This window comes from Mesoplodon mirus (genome assembly GCF_964341445.2).
Source record: "Mesoplodon mirus genome assembly, chromosome: 8".
NCBI lineage: Eukaryota > Metazoa > Chordata > Mammalia > Artiodactyla > Ziphiidae > Mesoplodon > Mesoplodon mirus.
The window spans coordinates 87,476,562-87,499,199 of record NC_138984.1 but is presented as its reverse complement, the minus strand read 5'-3'; the positions used below and the strand labels follow the sequence as shown (position 1 = coordinate 87,499,199).

Genomic DNA, 22,638 nt, shown 5'->3' with positions numbered 1-22,638 from the left:
TTTAAAAAAAAAAGTTAAAAGGTTATTAGTTTTACTTACTATGCCTCACTTATTACTGAATCAAATTAATATCTTAAAAGGAAGAGGATTATCAAACATTCCTTTAGAGGAGACAAATATATCACACCCCACCCACCCTACCCCACCCCACAACTAGATTTCCTAATATACGAGGATAAGAGAGACATTTACTGTTATCAAATGAGGACCAAAACGGAAAGGTAGTTTTCATTCAAGAAAAAAATTCTGAAGTGTCTTTCTGAAAATGTATTATAGAAGTATCTTATGAACATAGACAATTCAGCTAGGTGAATTGAAAGAACTGTACAGAGGGGCTCAAAAAGAGAAATAAGAAACGTAGGAAAGGTTTCTGTTTGTAGGCACGAATGGCGGGCCTCTCCAGCCGGCTGTGAGTGCTCTTACTCAAGGCTGATAAGGTCACAGGCTGCTCTCTTTTCTAAACTCCTCTCTGAAGGGAAGAGTTAATGGAGAAGCTGCCTCTCCTTCTCTGCAGGCCGTGTGCTAAGATAAACAGGTGTGAAATGTTTTTCTCTGTTTATATGCAGTTCTTAAAAAGGAAAATTTCTTCCTAACTCATCCTGACAAGTGGCTGTGGGTAAACATTCCAGAACCTTTATAAATTTGCTAAAACAAAAAGAAAAAAAAATCCACCATAATAAAGGAAAAAACACATTTCAAATACCACCCAAGTACTGGTTATGTGTTCTTTACAAGTTTTCACCTACAGAACTAATACAGATTTCTCCCCCTTATGATTACCAGATCTGGAGCAATCTAGAAACAAAGGCAAAATTCTAAAGCCCTGTTGGTTAGTAATCAAATGTTCTGTTTGTCTTCCTAAAGAATACTACAAGATTAAGATGTCAAACCCAAAGAAATGTACAATATTTTAACTTAAAATGCCTGCAGTGCTTCTTCAGCTATCAACTCATACCCGGAGAGACTCTTAAGTAGAATTCATGTTTACTTTATACCACGTGTATGCAGAACTTCATGACAGCAAAGAAATTAAGGGGAAAAATTAAGATAAACAAGGAGATTAAAAGTGGGGGCCATGGGTAATTCCCTGGTGGTCTAGTGGTTAAGACTCTGCGCTTTCACTGCTGAGGGCCCAGTTTGACCCCTGGTCAGGGAACTAATCCCACAAACCGTGTGGCATGAAAAAAAAAAAAAAAAAAGTATGCCATCAATGATACTCTAGGGGAGTTGAAGCAGAAAATACCAAAGCATATGAGCATATTTTCAAGGTACTTTCATGATTTAAAACTAAACAGGGTGTGAGTTGCCCATGTGTACAAAACTGACAAATCATAAAGATGTTTTTCCCATCTCCATGCTATAAGATTCCATGCATTTGGTTAGCTTTTTTTTTTTTTTCTGATTATAAAAGTAGCATATGCTCACTGTTTCCCATTTTTCATGGCCATATACAACTCTCAACACATACGCATGTGCCCTTTTCCAATTATTTCCTTAGAACAAGTTCTTAAAAGTTAGAGTGATGGATCAAATAGCATTTCATTTTAAGACTTCTGTGAGTCTCCAAAACTGCCCTCCAGCAGGCTATGCCATTTTACACTTCCGCCGAAAGTCTAAACTTCCCTCATCTTCTGACAGGAGCTGGCTCTCCTCTGCAGCTCTCCCAATGACAGCTAGTCTGTCTCTTTCAGCACTTGCTCCATGGGGCCTGGAGGGGAACAAGGTGTCCTCCTGGCTCCTCACAACCGTTTCCAAACAGCTCTCCCTCCCCTCCCTAAAAGCTGAATCTATGCCATTAGATTGCATCATCCATTATCCTTTACAGTTGCCAACATATACCAGTTCCAGAGAGCTCCCTTTCATTGCTTGATGATTTCAGCTCCTAGCTTACTGCCATTTTCTCCATTTACAATTCTTGTCACATAGTGTAGGAATGTTTACATGCACATAAATGAGCCTCGGACACTTGTCCTCTCAAGTCCTTGAACTCTGCTGCAACAATCTAATCCTTCAACACACCTCAGTAGCATATTCTTTTGGTCACAGCCTAGACCCTGCATGACCAGCAACTGCACCCGTCTGTAATCCAAAATCCACCCATCCCACTTCTTATATGTCCTGCTCCCTCCTTCCCGTACCTGGACTCCAGCAATCCGTCGCCCTACAATCACCAGTTCCTATATCTTTTCATGCCACTCCCTTCCCGGATGTCTTCCTTCCCCTCACTTACATTCCATGGCAATTCATAGAATCCTTCCCTTCAATCCATCCTCAACTCCTCTGTCCTGCTTTTACTTCACTTTACTCAGGAAAACCACAACCGTGAATAAATCCGATGTTCTATCTACTCCACTCCTGCACCTGTTGAGCTGAATATGCCTGGAGAAAATATACACCCTTATCGGTACTCGGCAACCAACTACATTTCCCTATTCCAGTGGTTCTGAAATTTTTGGCATACAGATACTAATTGTTCCAGCACCATTTATTGAAAATATGATCCTTTCTTCCTCTTTTCATCCTCATCTGAACTGCCTTGGGACCTCTGTCAAAAATCTATTGACCAAATATGTGTGGGTCTATGTCTAGACTCTCTGTTCTGTTCTACTGTTCTATCCATACATCTTGACACCACACAATGTGGAAAACTGTAGCTTTATAGTAAGTACTCATATAAGGCAGTAGCATAAGTTCTCCAACATTGCTCTCTTTTCCAAAATTCTTTTGGCTATTCCAGGTCCTAAACATTTCCATATATGTTTTATGATCTGCTTATCAATTTCTACCAAAAGCTGGCTGTAGGTTGTGATTGTATTGAATATATAAATCAATTTCAGGAGAACTGACATCTTGACATATATTCTGACCTATAAACATAGCATATCTCTCCATTTATTATGTCCTCTTTCATTTCTCTCAGCAATGTTTCATAGTTTTCAGTGTAAAGATACTGCACAATTCTTTTGTTAAATGTATCCCTCAGTATTTCATTTTTTTCTGAAATAGAACTTTATATTTTAGCTGTGCTACATAATACATAACTTACCATTTTAACCATTTTAAGTGTACAATGTATTAAATGCATTCACACTGTTGTGCAACCATCACCACTAATCTATTTCCAGAATTTGTTCACCATCCCAAACAGAAACTTTATACCAATTAAACAATTCCCCATTCCCCACAGCCCCTAGTAATCACTATTCTACTTTCTGTACCTGAATTTGCCTATTTTAGGTATCTCAAATAAGTAAAATCATACAATATTTGTCCTTTTGTGTTTCGCTTATTTCTCTAAGCATAATGTTTTCACGATTCATCCACGTTGTAGCATGTATAAGAATTACACTCCTTTTAAAGGAATGAATACTATTTAATTGCATACATACACCATATTTTGTTTTATCCATGCATCTGGTGATGGACATTTGGGTTCTTTCCAATTATTTCATATTTTCTTTGCATTGTAGATGGTATTTTTTAGATGGCTAATTCCTTCCTTGGTTCATTGCCTGTATCAAAAATGAACTCTTGATCTGCTCTCACAAACCTGCTCCACCCATGATTTCCCCCTCTCCCATGATGGCAGATACATGCTTCCATGTCCTCAGTGCAAAACCTTTGAGACTTCCTTGACTCTACTTTCACACAGCACGTCCAGTGAGCAAATCTGGTTAGATCTATCTTTAAAATATACCCCAACTTCAACCGCTTCTGACTGCCACCAGGGCAACCTTCCTGGGCCTAGCCACAAACATCTCTTTGTCTGGATTATAATTTAACTGGTCTTTCTGCCCCTGCCCCATATGGTCTTTTCTCAGCAGAGTAACCATATTAAAAAAAACATAAGTCATTTCACTTCTCTACTCCGAAGCATTGAACTGCTCAGCATTTCCTCCTGATTTAAATCAGAAGCTCTTACAATTGCCTACAGGCCCTATCCCATTTGGCCTTGTTGCCTCTCTGGCCCCATTTCCTGTCTCTTCCCCCACTTCACTCACTCCACTCCAGCCACAACGGCCTCCCTGCTCTTCCCCAACACACCAGGCATGCTCCCACCTGGCATCTGCACGTTCCCTCTGCGTGGACTGTTTCACCCCCGTGTAAGCAGATGGCTCCATCGCTTACTCCAGGCATTTACTCAAATACCACCTTCTCAACGAGGCCTACCTAGACCAGCCCACGTAAACTGGCAGACTAGCCTCATACTGGCGCTCCTGATGCCCTGTACTCTGCTCTATGTTTTTCCTCACTTTTTTTTTTTTTTTTTTTTTGCGGTACGCAGGCCTCTCACTGTTGTGGCCTCTCCCATTGTGGAGCACAGGCTCCGGATGCACAGGCTCAGCGGCCATGGCTCACGGGCCCAGCCGCCCGGCGGCATGTGGGATCTTCCCGGACCGGGGCACGAACCCGTGTCCCCTGCATCGGCAGGCGGACTCTCAACCACTGTGCCACCAGGGAAGCCCCTTTCCTCACTTTTTTAATATAAACTTTTTATTTTGGAATAATTTTAGATTTACAGAAAAGTTGGAAAGAGAATGCAGATCATTCCTCTCACCCTGCTTCCCTTAATTTTAACATATTGCATCACCAGGGTACATGTATCAGAACTAAAAAACCATTATTGGTACATTACTATTAACTAAACTCCAGACTTTATCTGGATTTCACCATTTTTAACACCGATGTCTTTTTTTTTCTTCTGTTCTAGAATCCAGTGCAAGATACTACATTATGTTTGGTCATCATGCCTCAATCTCTTCTGGACTGTGACAGTTTCTCAGTCTTTCTTTGTTTCTCAAGACCTTAATAACCTTGAGGAGCACTGGCCAGGTATTTTGTAGAATGTCCATCATTTTGGGTTTATCTGATATTTTCCTCACGACTAGAATGGGGTTATGGGTTTGCGGGGAAGAGGACCACAGAGATGAAGTGGTTTTCTCATCACATCACATTGGGGTTATGGACTAGCAGCATAGCTTAACACTAACGATATTAACCCATGTCACTTGGTTAAGGTAGTGTTTGCCAGCTTTGTCGATTGTAAAGTTACTAATTTTTTCTTTTCTATACTCTAATTTTTGGAAGTGAGTCACAGCCCATATTTACGAGGCATAAGGGTCTTTATAATGTTTTAATATACCATTTAGTTAGTTGTTTCATTTCCCACATTTGAAGGTAAAGTTCTATAAGGACATGAATTTTGTCTATTTTTTTGTAATCTTTTTGTTTATTTATTTTATTACTGATGTGGCTCCAGTATCTAGAAGAGTGCCTGGCATGTAATAAATATCCAATATTTTTTGGATGACAGAATACAGAAAAGGAGATTTCCTACTAATCTGCATAGGTCATAGTCTCCTACAGCATCAATTGTGCATCTGCCCACCTAGAAAGGTATGTCCCAGGAAAAAAAATCACATATGTCATTTACTCTGAGGTGTTACTAACATGTTTCTTTTCTCAGTGGTATTTGCAGTTTTATTAGGGTAAACAATCTTAAAGAATGAAATTACAATGCTAAAATTTGAGGCATTAGCAATAGGATTAAATAGAGAATATATGTAAATGGCTTGGAATAGAGGCTGTCAATAACAGGAACTCAGGAAATGTTAATTTGCTTATATTTCCTTACCCTACATTCAGGTCTGGGAGATCTGGGGGGTATAGAGGGTCTTCCTTGGAATCTCAAAAACATGCTTATTCTACCTGCTAATAATCTTAAATAGTTTTTGAAAAAAGGCAGAGTATAAATTTTTAATGCTCCACACCCCCAAAGCCAGTTAATATTAATGTCTTGATCTCTTACTAGATCTGTTCTTGGTCTGATCTGCACTTACAGTAAGTCTAACTGGAATCAGAATTTCCCACATATCCTCCCTGTTCTGAGACCAGTACCCTGGCCTTAGCCACAGTTCCCAAGTTTTTCCCAAAGAAGAATTTAGGTTATACTTAGAGGTCTTATTTTGAGATTAAGAAACTATCCTGAGCTTTTTTTTTTTTTTAATTTATTTGGTTGCACCTGGTCTTAGTTGCAGCAGGCGGATTCCTTAGTTGCAGCACGTGTGTTCCTTAGTTGCAGCTCACGGGCTCCTTAGTTGCAGCCGGTGGGCTCCCTAGTTGTGGCTCGCCAGCTCCTTAGTTGCAGCTTGCCGGCTCCCTAGTTGTGGCATGTGAACTCTTAGTTGCAGCATGCACGTGGGATCCAATTCCCCGAGCAGGGATTGAACCTGGGTCCTCTGCATTGGAAGCTCGGAGTCTTAACCACTGTGTCACCAGAGAAGTCCCTATCCTGAGATTTTTAAGGGAAAAAAGTTCTCCACTTTCACAACTTTAAAGATTTGGTCAGCAGCTAATTAGTTTAGGAGAAGTTAGTTTAGATGTTAACCAAACTATTATATTTTAAAATACCTATCGAATGATTAAAATAAAATGAATACATACTTAGGACAGGCTCTACAACTATAGTTCCAATAACAGAAGCAACTAAAGGATGCACTATTCTGCATGTAGTGAGTTAAATGGATTTTGTTCATTAACTGCTTAATATAATCTGTCTTCAAAAGCAGATCAGGGCCTCCCTGGTGGCGCAGTGGTTGAGAGTCCGCCTGCCGATGCAGGGGATGCGGGTTCGTGCCCCGGTCTGGGAGGATCCCATGTGCCGCGGAGCGGCTGGGCCCGTGAGCCGTGGCCGCTGGGCCTGCGCGTCCGGAGCCTGTGCTCCGCAGCGGGAGGGGCCACAACAGTGAGAGGCCCGCATACCGCAAAAAAAAAAAAAAAAAAAAAAAAAAGCAGATCAGCCGGGCCTCCCTGGTGGCGCAGTGGTTGAGAGTCCGCCTGCCAATGCAGGGGATACGGGTTCGTGCCCCGGTCTGGGAGGATCCCATATGCCGCGGAGCGGCTGGGCCCGTGAGCCGTGGCCGCTGGGCCTGCGCGTCCGGAGCCTGTGCTCCGCAATGGGAGAGGCCACAACAGTGAGAGGCCCGCATACCGCAAAAAAAAAAAAAAAAAAAAAAGCAGATCAGCCGTGTAGTCCCCTCCTTCTTGAGCAGAGCCTGCACAAACACTCACCAGACATTTCCATCCTTAACAGTGTATCTGCTGTAATGTAGCTAATTTTACCAAGTGCTATTCTCCTAAAGAATAGTATCGGGGTAGAAGTCATATTTTCAAGTCATTAAGACTGCAACAGTCTCATTTCATTTAGGACACCTTAATTTTTCTCAGGTCATGAATCATGAACATCAGATATTAACACTGCTAAGAAAAAGCATCTTGGATTCCTTTCTTGGAAACATGTTAAAAAAACAAACCAGATAAGAACCATGGCCAGGAAAATCCTGCCTAACAGCCACAGAACAGAACCTTTCATTCAAAGACAAACTAATTTGTTAAGAGCTCAAAAGATCAGCCAAACATGGAGAAGAAAAGGCTAGGAATGAAGTAGGCTAGGAATGCAGGCTGTTCTTTTCTGTAGATTCAGGAAGAGCAAAACCTTCCTGGAAAATCTTGCAAAAGAAGAGAAAGTTGAGATATGATTGCTAGGTTTATTATTTTATTTACTCCCTATGCATTTATTGATTGCTTATGGTGGGCTGGGTACAATGCAGAGCTTAGAAAAAAAGATCAATCGGATACAAATCTTGTGTTCAAGAAGCAGACATATGGAAGGAAGAGGGTAAGATTTGTTCTGTATGGCCCCAGAAAAAGAGACCAGTATCTATGGCTGGAAGTTACATTATAAAGAACTTTCTAAGAATTAAACTTACAAAATTGAACAGCCTGCAACTCACATGTCATCAATGGCAGCCTTCAAACAGAAACTGGTTGTCCTAACCAGGAGCAGGAATCAAGCATCAGTGAAAAAAAAATTGATAAGATGGTCTCTGTCTTAAGTACTTTCATGAGAGTGACTTCCTGTCCTCACTAGAAAGCAGAGAAGAAAATTCTACACACCTTTTTAATACCCAAGTGACATAATTCTATTCTGAAGACAGAGAATTAATCATATCTACTTTAAAACTATCTGAAATACTCACAGGTAGCTCTTCCTCTCCTCCAATTTTTCAGTTTTTTAATTGTTCTCTCTATATTAGGCTTTGTGTTTCTCAAAAATCCAATTCGTGCTTCGTACTATTTTTCTTCTAGCAGCAAAAGCCTAGCTTTGTATAACACCAGTTAGTCAGGATATAACAGCTTTACTGGAATACATTCATTGGTTTGATTTCAGCACAATATTTAGAGGATGGCTGGAAAAAAATTATTAACTAACTGAAATGTTTATTGCCTAATATACTGAGATCAATAATAACTTTAGTGAAAAGCTGAAATAACTGTTGTAATATGTAATGTTACATATAGCAAATTGAAAAAACCTCCACATGCAAGTAAATATGTAATCTAACAAAGTTTTGAAAGGATTAAAAAAATTTTAATGACTGAGGAGCAAAAATAAGAAGGATAGGGGCTTTTTCTTGAAAATAAAACTTTTACAGTCACATAAGTGATCTGAAAATATCCTAGAATGATGTTTGTCTTAATGTAACTGCACTTCACATAACATGATAAGAAAATTTTTTATAATTCAGGTAATTTTCTAAATTCCTCTTGGTCCCAGGGGAAGCCATTCCTATAGCTTTTCATCAGTGTAAGGTTACCTCTCCACAAGGTTTGTGTTACCTTCAGGTATATCAGTAGTATACATTTACTAGTGTAATTTACATATTTGTTCAACATGTGTCCAATTTCCTTTTTTAAATTATTTGTTTATTTATTTTTGACTGCATTGGGTCTTCGTTGCTGCACGCGGGCTTTCTCTAGTTGCGGCGAGCAGGGGCTACTCTTCGTTGTGGTGTGCAGGCTTCTCATTGCAGTGGCTTCTCTTGGTGTGGAGCACGGGCTCTAGGCGCATGGGCTTCAGTAGTTGTGGCACAGGGGCTCAGTAGTTGTGGCACACGGGCATGTGGGATCTTCCCGGACCAGGGTTCAAACCTGTGTCCCCTGCACTGGCAGGCGGATTCTCAACCACTGCGTCACCAAGGAAGTCCCTGTCCAATTTTTTCTATCTCTTTATAGCAGTTCACTTTGGGGTGTCTTATAAGCTCGCAGTAACAGAAATGTCTCATAGAAAAGAGCTGAGTGATGGATAGCTGTTTTATATATATACCTTTGGAGTGGTGACTACATTAATGATCAAATAAAATGATCCATTATTTCATTATTTTAAACTGCTTATTCTCTAATTCAAAGTGATGATTTATGTATGTAGTACAAAATCAAAGCAGGGCATAGCAAAATGCTTAAAATACCTTAAGTGGAAATGGCATGCCAGTCTAAAAAAGGTACAAAAGCAAAGAAATTTATAAAAATCAAACCAATAACTAAGAGTACTATGTAGCTGTAGTATTTTTTTTTTAATTATTTTATTTATTTTTGGCTGCGTTGGGTCTTCCCTGCTGCATGCGGGCTTTCTCTAGCTGTGGTGAGCGGGGGCTACTCTTTGTTGTGGCGCACGGGTTTCTCATTGCGGTGGCTTCTCTTTGTTGCAGAGCAGGGGCTCTAGGCACGTGGGTTTCAGTAGTTGTGGCACGCAGGCTCAGCAGTTATGGCTCGCAGGCTCTAGAACACAGGCTCAGTAGTTGTGGTGCACAGGCTTAGATGCTCCACGGCATGTGGGATCTTCCTGGATCAGGGCTCGAACCCGTGTCCCCTGCATTGGCAGGTGGATTCTTAACCACTTCGCCACCAGGGAAGCCACTATGTAGCTGAATGCAAGTGGTACAGTGACACAGTTGACACAGTGAAGACAGATGTGCTCTATCCTCTTCATAGCTCAGAGAGTAAATGAAGAAAATGTAGATACATCCATACAGGCTATCTTTCCTGGATGAGAATGAGAGGGACATCTACAGCGACATGATCCCAAAAACAAATACTTGACTCTGAGCAAGGCACAGTGCTAGGTGCTGTGAGACAGGTAAGAAGGGTGCTGTTTATAATGTCAGGTTACTTAACCTCTCTGAGCCTTAATTTCTGAGCCATCAAATGGAGATTATAATCTTGTAACACAACTGTGAAGAGGAAGAGGGCAAGGATGGAAAGCCCCTAACCAAGTGATCAGCTCACAGTTGTACTTGGTACAGTGATGCCCAGGATGGTGATAGCATCAGCAACAAAGGCAATGGCTAATGGCTGTTCTGCCCTCAGAGAGTTCTCACCAGGGATGCTGCATACACTTGCGTATACATGCTTGCCCTTCCGCATTCATGCTGAGCCTTGCCATGGATTTTTCCTGCAGGCTGTAAATGTGGCCTCTGACCCCTTCTCAACATAGGTTCTAGGAACCAACAAATTGAAGTTTTCACAAAACATGACACTTATCTGCTATCCTGACTTTAGAGCATGGTTGTGAAGATATAACTGACAGTTAACAGTCACCCAAGTCTTCCTCTGTGTCAAGCACTCTTCCAGATATTTTATACGTGTTAAGTTCTCTAATCCTCTTGACAACCCTGTGATGGAGGTACTGTTATTAGCCCCACTTTTCGGATGAGAAGACGTGGCTTGTTCATGTGAAAAGTTAAGTGGCTACCCCTTGCAGTAATTCTAGAGCCACAAGGCAGTTTTAATCACATGTCAAATTAGTTGTATGGGTGCTAACTGGTATAAATTCAAAAGAAAAAGAGAAAGATTATGCTTGTGTGATCTGAGAACGTTTCACAGAGAAGGAAGAAATTAAAGCTGAACAATGAGTAGGACCTGCTCAGGCAGAGAACAAAGGTATTACAGGTGAAGGAAAGAATGCAGACAAGGTTACAGAAATGGGAAAGCAGGATGGAAGAACAGCTGGACCCAGCTGGGGAGGCAGGGAGAAGGGAAGGTGGTTTCAGGTCAGAAAATGAAAGACAAAGCTGGAAAGTCAGGTGAGAACCTCAGTGGAAAAGGTTTGGAATCTCAGGGCATCTGCCTGAGGTTTCCCGTCTGTCGGCCATTCCTAAGTCTGCCTTGAGTTCATTATGCCCAATGACCTTGCCAAGCAGGGCCTGCGCACAGGTGGTCACCTGAGCACGGTGAATTTAAGGGTCTTGAAAGCCTCTAACAACAACAATCTCTCCACTACCGGTTTCACTAAGTACCTGAAATTCCAAACTGGAGTCAACATACTGATCGTCTATATTTGACATGATTGGCTAGGTACAACCTAAAGCTCCAGTGAGCACCAGAAACACCTGGGAAGCCTGTTACAGCACAGATTGCCAAGCCCCACACCCCAGAGTTTCTGACTCAGAAGGGTTGGGGTGAGGCCCAAGAATTGGCATTTCTAACAAATTTCCAAGTGACGCTTGATGCTACTGGTCCAGGGGCCACACTTTGAGAACCACTGACCTAAAAGAATAGACTGCAGAATGGGTAAATTCTGATTGCAGACAGAAAAATTCTGCATGGGGTTATCTTAAATAATAACTCACATTCCTACAGTTAAAGCAAAGGCGATAATTAATTAATAAAAAGTCAGCTATAGAACCGCAAAGAAGAGGAAAAAGGGTCTCTCAAGGGTTAATAAAATGACAACATTAACTAGTCTTCTAGTGAAGCACTAATTACTATCATGTTGATAAAGTCTGTATAATAAAAGCTCTTATTTTTAGTTTTGAGTTCTGTGTCAATTTCAAGATTGTATTTTCTATCTCACACAGGTATCTCCCCCTTTATATAAAAAGTTACTGAGAGTTCCTGTTCTTATGATCGGTTTTGATATTTTGATCTTCTCTCTTTATGTATAAATATTTATACTGTGGGAAAGTTTTGAAACTTGAATTTATCTGGCTTTCAACATTTCTACAACAATCAAATTTGGTAGGAAAAAATATTTTTTTTTAAATAAAGGAAGCGGGGACTTCCCTGGTGGCGCAGTGGTTGAGAGTCCGCCTGCCGATGCAGGGGACACGGGTTCGTGCCCCGGTCCGGGAAGATCCCATATGCAGTGGAGTGGCTGGGCCCGTGAGCCATGGCTGCTGAGCCTGCGCGTCCGGAGCCTGTGCTCCGCAACGGGACAGGCCACAGCAGTGAGAGGCCTGCATATCACCAAAAAAAAAAAAAAAAAGGGAGTGGGGCCTTGCAGAAGTCAAGGCAATTGAAGAAAGGGCCTCATATTTCACCTTTTGAGGATTCTGCTTCCTTTTCATTCTTTTGGGGAAATAAAAAGGAATCATGTTTCCTTCATATCTCATACTTAAATCCGGTTTCCTACTATCATTAAATATCAACAGATTTCAAGTTAACACAAATGATTGCAGGTTTCCATCTCTCCGACAGAAAAAAGTACCAGGTACAGACATGCCTGGTTCACGCTGTGAAGCTGATGAACCACTCGTGTGGGGACTGCTCTCCTCTGGGTACGTGGTTGGAAAGAGGACACTGGGATCCACAGTGTCTTCCTCTGCCCTCGCCACTCCCTGCTTCAATTTCTGCCTAAACAGTTTGGTTTGATCTCAGCTCATCTGGAATTTACCAAAAAGATACAATAATGGCTCCTTTTCTTACCTTCGGTATATGCCCTTAAGACCATATTATTTTTTTCCTGTTGAAAAGTTTTTTTTGTAACAAAACTAAATAGTGCTCTGTAAGTAAATCTGCAACCAACAAAAACAAGCTAAATTCCCACTGAAAAACCTGTAGCACTGCTATGAGAAAGCAATGTAGAAGTAAACATTAAACATTTTGAAAGCACATATTGAGACTGAAAAATTGTGATTTGTGACACACTAAAGAGGTTTATAAAACTTAATTCACTTGAACATCCTTAGAAAGTGACAAAGGTTGTCAGAGCTATGATTTTTTTTTGAGTTTTTTTTCTGTAAATATATGGGTTACACTGTGTTTACATTTGTCAAAACTTAGTGATACGTGTATTTCATTGTATGTAAATTTTACCTTAAAAGAAAACAGAACTGCAAACACATAATGAACTCTGGTAATGATATGCATGCTGAAGTATTTAAGGGGAAGCTATTGACACCTGCAGCTTATCTTGCAATGCATCAAAATGGATTGATGGATGGAATACATAGACATACATGTGATAAAGCAAGTATTTATGTTAATACAGATCCTAGATGGCAGACATACATATGTTCATTTTTACACTTTCAACTTTTCTTCATGTTTGAAAATTTTCATAATAAAGTGTTATGTTCTTAAAAAAGAAATATGAGATCATCATAGAAAAATATGAAAAACAATGGAAAGTGTAAGAAAAAGAAAAACACAGATACCTGGGATGATATTATATACCTTATTTTGTAACTTTTGTACCACTTAGCAATATATTATGAGCATTTTCCTAGCTCTTTAAGTATTCTTCCAAATGCAATGGAATTCCATTATATAGATGGAGCATAATTTTTTCATCTTTATTGACGTATAATTGACAAGTAGAATTGTAATATACTTAAAGTATACAACATGATGATGTCAATATACATATGTATATTGTGAAAGGATTTCCAAGATCAAGTTAATTAACACAACCATCAACTTTCACATTTACTTTTTTGGGAGGGTGGTAAGATGTAGCATAATTTAAAAGATAATTTGTTGTAGGACACTTGAGTTGTTTCTAATTATTCATTATTTATTTGAGATAAGCAACCTATTATATCCTTCTTCCTGCATATCTCTGATTATTTCCTTAGGATAAAGTCCTAGAAGTAAAATTTCTGGCTCAAAGGAAGGAAACATTTTAATATTTTTGATATATTTTGCTAAACTCTTCTCCAAAACATGTATCAATTTACATTTCTAACAGGAGTGTATCACAGATCATAGCTATCCAGATATATGATATTAAAATTTTAATTAAATGCTCCCATAAATAAAATTTATCTATAACCATTCTTTCTCCCAGAAGAACAAAGGCTCTTTATAAAAGAGTCTACAATAAGCAAACCTAGTGCCCAAATCTTGGTTTCTAAATATCATACTCCCAAATCAGGTACCCTCAATCAGGGCTTCCTGAAGAAATACTTGACTCCAGGAATGGAACTAACTGAGACTGGAACATCTTTTTGTGCCAGGGAGTATGAAAAGGCTAAAAAAATGATGAAGAAGTATCAAAAAGACATAGGAGCCAAATTTAAGGGACTCCTACTTGCTAAATCAGGAAAAATTTAAGCATGAAAGTGAATAACGATAGTAATGAACTATAACATTTTCAATTTGAAAAAGAATCTGTAAGTCTACAATGAAGCAATAAATAAATGAATGAATGAATAAGTGAAAAGTAAGGAAACAAGGAAGAAAGGCTCTCATTTATGCTAGAACCTTTTGCTTTCTACACAGTAACTGTCACAATAATATTTGATTAGAACAAGAATCATCAATGGATGCTAAAAACATTGGGTAGTGTTTGTTGAGGGAAGATATTTACATAACCTCAAAGTATCTACCAATAGCTTAATTATTAATTACAAAGAGAAAACAGGTATTTTACTGGGGAGATATTGAGTGAGTCCCTCTTAATCAAGGGTTCAAAATTAATATCACCTATAATGGGACAAACTGACATCGGAGGTCTTCCATTAAGACACGCCAGGGGCATATATCCTATATAACATTCCTACCAAAACTACATAACTTTGTTTTTGTTTGTTTTTTTTTTTGCATACACGGGCCTCTCGGTGTTGTGGCCTCTCCCGTTGCGGAGCACAGGCTCTGGACACGCAGGCTCAGCGGCCATGGCTCACGGGCCCAGCTGCTCCGCAGCATGTGGGATCTTCCCAGACCGGGGCATGAACCCGTGTCCCCTGCATCGGCAGGCGGACTCTCAACCACTGCGCCACCAGGGAAGCCCCCCAAAACTACATAACTTTAAACTAGGCAAGAGGGAGGGAAAATCAGATAAAGTCCAAATGAGGGACATTCTACAAAACTTTCCAGCACACTTCAAAAATGTCAAAGAGTAAAAGACAAAGAAAGGCAGAGAAACTGTTACAGATTAAAACAGACTAAGTAGATATATCACTAAATACAGTATGTCAGCGGTCCCCAACCTTTCTGGCACCAGGGACCAGTTTCGTGGAAGACAATTTTTCCACAGACTGGGGGTGGGGGGGAGTGGTGGGGGGTGGTTTCGGGATGATTCAAGCGCACTACGTTTATTGTCACTTTATTTCTATTATTATTATATCAGCTCCACCTCAGACCATCAGGCATTAGATCCTGGAGGTTGGGACCCCCCTGAAGTATGTGATCCTGGACTGGAACCTGGGTTGGGGGAAAAAATGCCATAAAAAGCCTTTACTGGGACAACTGGCAAAACTTGAAAATAGACTCGTACAATAGGTAAAAGTTTTGATAGTTGTATTACAGTTGTGTTCTTGGGAGAAGCTAAAGTATTTAGGGATAAAGGAACATAGCATCTGCAATTTACTCTCATGTTCAGTAAAACTAAAATATGTATGAATATATATAAATAATATATAAAGAGAAAGCAAATGTTGCAAAATGTTAATTAGTTATGATTCTAGGGGAAGGATATGCTAGAGTTCATATTACTACCCTTGTAGTTTTTCACTAGGTGTAAAAGTTTTTTAAAAATGAAGTTTTACAAGATATGGAAGCAACCTAAGTGTCCATCAACAGATGAATGGATAAAGAAGATGTGGTATATGTACACAATGGAATACTACTCAGCCATAAAAAAGAATGAAAATTTTGCCATTTGCAACAACATGGACAGTCCTAGAGGGTATTATGCTTAGTGAAATAAGTCAGAGAAATCAAATACTGTTGCTATCACTTATATGTGGAATCTAAAAAATAAAACAAATGGATGAATATTAAAAAAATTAAGTTTTAAAGAACTACCAAGATTTTAAGTAAATGCCATTTTTCTTTCTTTTTTTCTAAATCAGAAAAGTAACATATACTCACTAAACTAGAGGTCTACGAATAAAGCAAAAATAAATAGCATTCCTCTATACTCTCACATAAGCAGAGTTAGAGTTTTGAATATATTTTCTCCACCTTTCACAAAACATATATTTAATCAGATATTAGGTCATTCTTAAAGAGTTCCATGAGCGAGCTACAAACATATTAGTAAATGTTCCATCACTTCTAAAATTCATTGGCAAAAATGACCAAGTGACACAGGACTGAATCTATAAACTGGAAAAAATCCAGAGCTTATTACCTTTATCTTTTCACTGAGAAAACATCTAGCCACCAAGGCAATACATAGTTCATAAAGTATAACAAACATTTACATAAGAAATGCATATTTCCTTTCCAATAACTGCCAACCCCTAGCCAAAATTATTTACACCTTAAATGCATGTTAAGTCAGTAAGTGTGGGGATGCGTTGCAATAACTTACCATGTCTCTTGATCACTGACAGTCACTGATTAAATCAAGCTCCAAAGCTGAAACTGAGTTTCTGTTTTTCCTACTTAGAAGTTTATGAGGTATGCTCCTGCAGTTTACTGTAATCAACTCCAATTCTGAACGATACTCAGGTTAAATATCTACACAAGAGCAGGATTTGGCAGTTTCCAGTTCCTGTTTTCACCCCTGTGCTTTCCTATGTCATTTTCCTGGCTTTGTCAAAGACAGTAAAAAAAGGTATTGGGTATGGATGGAGGTGGAGTGAATGGGTTGCAATTATTGTCGTCCTATCAAAATCTATTTCATGTCTCATAAAGTCTTTCTCACATCCAACAATCACACAAGAACATGTTCACTGTACTGAAGTTGCATGATGCTTAAAAATATTAGCATATTTATACACTTCTTTGAATATAAATTTGATGGAACTGGTTTATTTTCTGTTCTTAGCTGGTCAACTAGAGGTTTCAGAGTTAAAAACTGGAGAACAGGGGGTCTGATCTGGATTTCACCTGCCCCTACTGGGGCAGCTTAACATGTTTCTCAAAGCTCTATTTCCCAACCTACAGAATGGGTACAATGATGCTTGCCTGTAAAGGGCTTAAGAGTTCACTAGATTAAAAAAACTAGGTTCAAGTCCAGAGTAAGAAATGGTTTTCTTATTTGGCTACTATTTAAAAAATGCGTTGATCAAGAAATGAGGGGAAGGAAACTTATTCTACATAGTGCCCTTCGGTTTGGGGCACACATTGGCTTTAAAAGCTATTACTTCTTAATGCTTTCCACAACCTACAGATACCCCAAGGCAGAGATATCTTAGTCCTTCTGACTTGGCTTCAACAATCGGAAACACAGATGGTGATTACACAGTCACACAGCAGTGCTGGGGTGAAATGCCACATAGTGCTTTCCATTTGGGTTTCCATCTCCAATCAATTGCTATGGTTCACTGGCAGCAGTTAATGAAAAAAATGAAATCATTCAGGGAGATTAAAAGATATTTATGGTGCTCGCTTCGGCAGCACATATACTCAAGATATTTATGGAAAAGTTCACTTCAAAAAGATACTGAAAAGAACAATAATAAGCCAAAACAGGACATAAATAGAAATGACCAAAGCAAACTCCAGAGGGTAACTATTAAAAGTTATCAATGCCCTGAGCCCCTGCAGGTCAGCTCCACAACTAGCTTTATTGTGGAGTTTAGGTACCAAACGGAATGTGGGGATAATGTGTCACTTTCCTAAGAAAGATAAAGGGCCTGTGTATAAGTTTTGGGCTTGACTAGGACCAGCACAAACCCCAGACTCTGAAAGTTAAGACCTTTTCCCCATTTTACAACTAGGCCAGCTCTCTGTCTAGCATCTTTATTAAACAAAGTCCATCACTTTGTGCTTCAAGTAGAGGTGAAATGCAAGAAGCTGGTATTGCTTATATTTCAGTGGAAAAATAATGCTTTTTGTTTTTCAAAAGACAACTTCTGAGGACCACAAATTAATGGACAGAAAATGGAAAGGGGACGAAAACTTTACACGCTACTCTTTACTGACCCCTCTTGGCTGACCCAGGGAAAAGCCTGAAGCCTGGGAAGGCCTGAAAGCTCACCTCCCCTGGACGAGAGCTCAGAGAACACTCGGTCTTTCACGCCATGGAAAGAAATCCTCTCAGTTCAGATGACCCCTAGTAAAATTCAACCCCCAGCACACGTGGCATTGATTGCTATTTATGGAGCTCCCAGAATGGAAACTGGGAAACGGCCTCACGGATCAACCCCAAAGGCTCTGCTAGGTCCCTGGCAGCCTGTGACCTCTGACTCTAGGTTGAACAGCTTACGTAAATGTTATCGTGACCACTTCTGATAGCAGGAAAAGACCTTACCTCTTTCTCTATCTTGAGTAGCTTCTTTACAGCCACCTCCTTGTCCTGTGATATCCATTTGGCTCGATAGACACTCCCAAAACTTCCTCCACCGCAGTTTTCGAAAAACTGCAAGTCATCAAACTTAATTTGCACAAAGGAGGTACCGAGAGACGACATCTCATAATGACAAAGTATTATACTTCCACGAAATCTATAGAGGGAAAGGAAAAGAAAGTTGGATTAGAAACATATTAGAATGAAACCTCTGTATTCCACTTTAGCTAATGTATAACAAGTCCTGCAGCACTTCCAGAAAGGGCCTGATGACTTAGGAGGAAGAAAAGCAAGAGTATAAGCAAATCAACATGAAAACACTTACCCTGGCAGCCCATGCAAAATTCAACAGCAACTTGTCCAGACTCTGAAACACAGCTGTCCGCAGAGAAATGGCTCAGATTCCCACCCCCCCACCCCCGACAAAGCCTGCAGCACCACACTTCTGCGGATCCCAAGCAGCTCTGCCGAAAGGCTACTGTGTCACCAGGTCTCCTACCCCAAAGCCCCAACAGATGGGAAGCATGCCCTCAGCAGCAGGCTCGCACAGCTCTCCTGGCATCTGAGGCACGCCATCTCCCCGTGTTGTACTCACTTCACACAAAATATACATAACCTAAGCATCTGAGCATGCTGGCCCAGGAGGGCCCAGATGCTGCAAACTGAACGCGCGTTCAGTGTTGGGATTTCAAAAGCAAGCGGTCAGCTTCGGGATGGGAGAAGATCTGGCCAAGTGTTTTGCAGAAGTGGCTCCCTGGATTGTATCCTGGAGCAGAACTTAATTAAAGAGCAGAAAATTTGCCCTTGATTACAAAATATATTAAGTCATCCAGAGAACTCTGCCAAGAATGTTCTAAAAAAAATATTATGCTTGTTTCCAGAGGAACTGATTACCTCTCCCAGAGATTATTACAGTGATATTTTCTGCAGTCTAAGGAGTTTTACTATTCTCCAGGTAAGGGGTCATTCTTCACACACTATACCAAACCATAGATTAGCAGGAAAAACAAAACAAAAACACACAAGCAAGAAGACGAAGGTCTAAAATTTTGAACCGGCATGAAAAGCAGATGGATAAAAAAGTTTGTATACATATTCTTCCCAAACTGTAAATCAGAATCTTAAAATGAGGGAGCAAAAAGACAAATCCATATGTACAGGACATCTACAAAACAACTCCCCTGGGGTCCTCATAATTGTCAATGTCATGAAAGATTAAAAAAAAAAAAGAGCAGAGAAACTTACAGCACACAGAGGACTTAAATATGATGACTAAATGCAATGCATAATCACTGACTAGATTCTGGATTCCCCCCCCAAAACTACAGAAGTTATTAAGATTTTAGGGAAATCTGAATATTAACTATATATTAGATAATATTATTTTATCCATGGCAAATAATGGCATTTTGGTTTTGTAGAAGGATGTCCTTGCTCTTGAAAGATATACTGGGTGATGTATTAAAGTATGATATCTCCAATTTAATTTAAAATGGTTCAATTCCCCCTCACCCTCCGAAAAAAGTGAATGGGTATAGAAAGGGAGGAAGCAAATGCAGCAAAATGGTAAGAACTGGTGAATCTAGGTGAAAGTTATATGGGCGTTTTACTACTCTTTCCAATTTTCTGTGGAGTTTGATTATTTTCCAAAGAGAAGGGTGGAGGGAGGCAGTTTGCACCTATATAGATTGACAAAATTTCTTCTTAAACAACTTGCAGCTTTGCAGAGTGATGCACACAGTAAGCTCAGAGATCTTAACGTGCAGCTGACTAGCCATCCCATTTTAGGAACATCAGGTCACCGAAGAATGCTGATTTCTTAACAGAAGCCAAACTCAGCTCTACTTTGGGAAGAAGGCAAGAGAGAGGATTGTTTATCCTCTGCAGTTTAAAAGATAGCTTAGAGGCTACATAAATAAACATAGTATCCAGATACAGTCTGTACCTATCTGAGTCAACAACTTACCTTACTTTTGCTTCAATTCATATTTAGCTAATTACAGAAAAGAAGGCAAAAAAAAAAAGGTAAAATTTAAGAATGTGCCAAAGGTAGGTACACAGAACATGCAAATTTGTTCTTATCCGCAAAAAGTTTGTTCAACAGGGCTTCCCTGGCGGCGCAGTGGTTGAGAGTCCGCCTGCCGATGCAGGGGACACGGGTTCGTGCCCCTGTCCGGGAAGATCCCACATGCCGCAGAGCGGCTAGGCCCGTGAGCCATGGCCGCTGGGCCTGCGCATCTGGGGCCTGTGCTCCGCAACGGTAGAGGCCACAACAGTGAAAGGCCTGCCTACCGCAAAAAAAAAAAAAAAAAAAAAAATTTGTTCAACAAACATAGAGAACAAATGTATGGATACCAAGCGGGAAGGGTGGGTAGGAGGAATTGGGAGATTGGGACTGACATATATACACTATTGATGTTATGTATAAAATAGAGAACTAAACAGGGAACTCTACTTAGTGCTCTGTGGTGACCTAAATGGAAAGGAAATCCAAAAAAGAGGGGATATATGTATACGTATCGCTGATTCACTTTGCTGTACAGTAGAAACTAACACAACACTGTAAAGCAACCATACTCCAATAAAAATTAATAAAAAAAGAAAATGTCATTAAAAATTAAAAATAAAGATAAAAAAGTTTGTTCAACAAAATGCAAAACACCACTTGCAAGAGTTCCTCAGTGTTAAGTATTATAGACACTATATTTTTGTTATTCATTTTTATTTTTGTCAAAAAAATAGAACTTTCCTTTCCCCGCCCCCCCCCACACCCAATTCTCTCTTCAGAGGGAACTAATTTCAACTCGCTTAGGGTTTTATTCTGATATTTATATTTCATATGATATTTTTATATCTATATTTCTAAAAATGTCTTTATATTGCTAATTCCTGATTGTCCCATTTTAGTTATTACCTATTAACTTCTCCCTGTGGAAGATAAGGATTTAGTTCTCATACCCCATCCTTTATCCCCTTACATACAAATACATCACACTTGCCCAATCCTCCCAGCATCCAACTCTACTGTAACGTTTGGTTAAGTCAATATTCACTGTTTACAGTAGTCTGACAAAGTAAACATTATTCCCAAGAGTGCTGAGCAGGACTTAATGAATTTTCCTTTCTTGGATAATTTGTTCTTTCTCCCACGGTTACTAGTTGTTCTGCTTTTGTTTTCGTTGTTTGCTTAGCTTTTTATACACCTAAAACGTATTCACCTCATCAAACTCTCCCAAGAACTGCAAAACTCCTCTCAATAAAGTAAAAACATCGGGTAATTTGGCAGGGGTGGGGTGTTCTATTTTCTCTTGGAGACATCCCTGCTATACCCTTCAACTTCAGTCAATCTAGCTGGAATAGTTGCTCTAGGCCAGACTTGACTGGGACTTCCCTTCCCCATCATCCTCAGCATTTCCTTCACCTTTTCCTCTGTGGGAACGCCTGTCCTTGGATCTCCTGGCTTCTCTTTCTTGGTTTATTCCCTTACTTTGACAGTGTACTATCTCCCATTAGCTACCTGAACAGAGTGCCCAGGATGCAATTTTTTGGGAGAATCTGTATGTCTTAAAATGTCTTGATTGGTAGTATGGAATTACAGATAGGAAATAATCTCCTTATAATTTCAAAAGTACAATATTACCTCATACCCATCTAGTTTCTAATGTGTCTGTAGAGCAGCCTGAATCTACTCTGGTTATTAATTCTTTTTACATTATTTTTTCCTTTTTGAAAGCTTTTAGGACCTTGTAGTCATCCCTGGAATCCTGAAATTAATAGGATATGCTTAGATGTGAGTCTTTTTCATTCACTGGTGGGATACTCAGTATACTCTCCGTCTGTGACTCATGTCTTTTAATTCCAGGAAATTTCCTTGTGAGCTTCCTTCACCACTTAGAGCCACTTTTACTTCTTGTCTCTTCCCTCCCCAGACACACAGGAGGACTGATTTGCAGTTCCCAGTACACGCTTTCACATCTCCACACCTCTGCACGGGCTAGTGTCTCTGCTTAGAATGCCTTTCCCTGCCCAGTGATGTCCCTGACCACCTCCTCTGGGCCTCACGAGCAGAGTTAATTCTCCTTCTGTACCACAGCCCCTCTCTTTATCCGTTCATCATTCCCACTTACTTCCCACCAGACTACACATTCCTTAAAGGCAAGACACATTTCTATTTACATTTGGATCTTCAGCACCTACTACGCAGCAAGGTGCATCACACCTTTTCCATTAAAAAGTATGTATTGAATGAATGAATGAATGAATGAATAAATAAACGAATAAATAATTTCTGGCTATTCCTGTTATGCCTTTTGCATCTGGAAAGATTCCAATCAGAT

The 22,638-nt window shown here is 39.8% G+C and overlaps 1 protein-coding gene across 4 annotated transcripts in view; it reads right to left on the bottom strand.

Moving 5' to 3' along the window:
* The window catches only part of MAP3K20 (mitogen-activated protein kinase kinase kinase 20), a 179,778-nt gene that overhangs the window by 148,158 nt on the left and 8,982 nt on the right, over positions 1-22,638 (bottom strand). For 3 of the 4 annotated variants that reach the window (XM_082629816.1, XM_082629817.1, XM_082629819.1), the window contains exon 2: positions 18,266-18,458. In XM_082629816.1, the coding sequence (XP_082485942.1) occupies positions 18,266-18,424 (159 nt within the window). In that variant the 5' untranslated portion in view covers positions 18,425-18,458. Of the gene's footprint in view, positions 1-18,265; positions 18,459-18,626; positions 18,711-22,638 lie in introns of those variants that run through there. The other variant, XM_082629818.1, reaches the window with a different exon arrangement.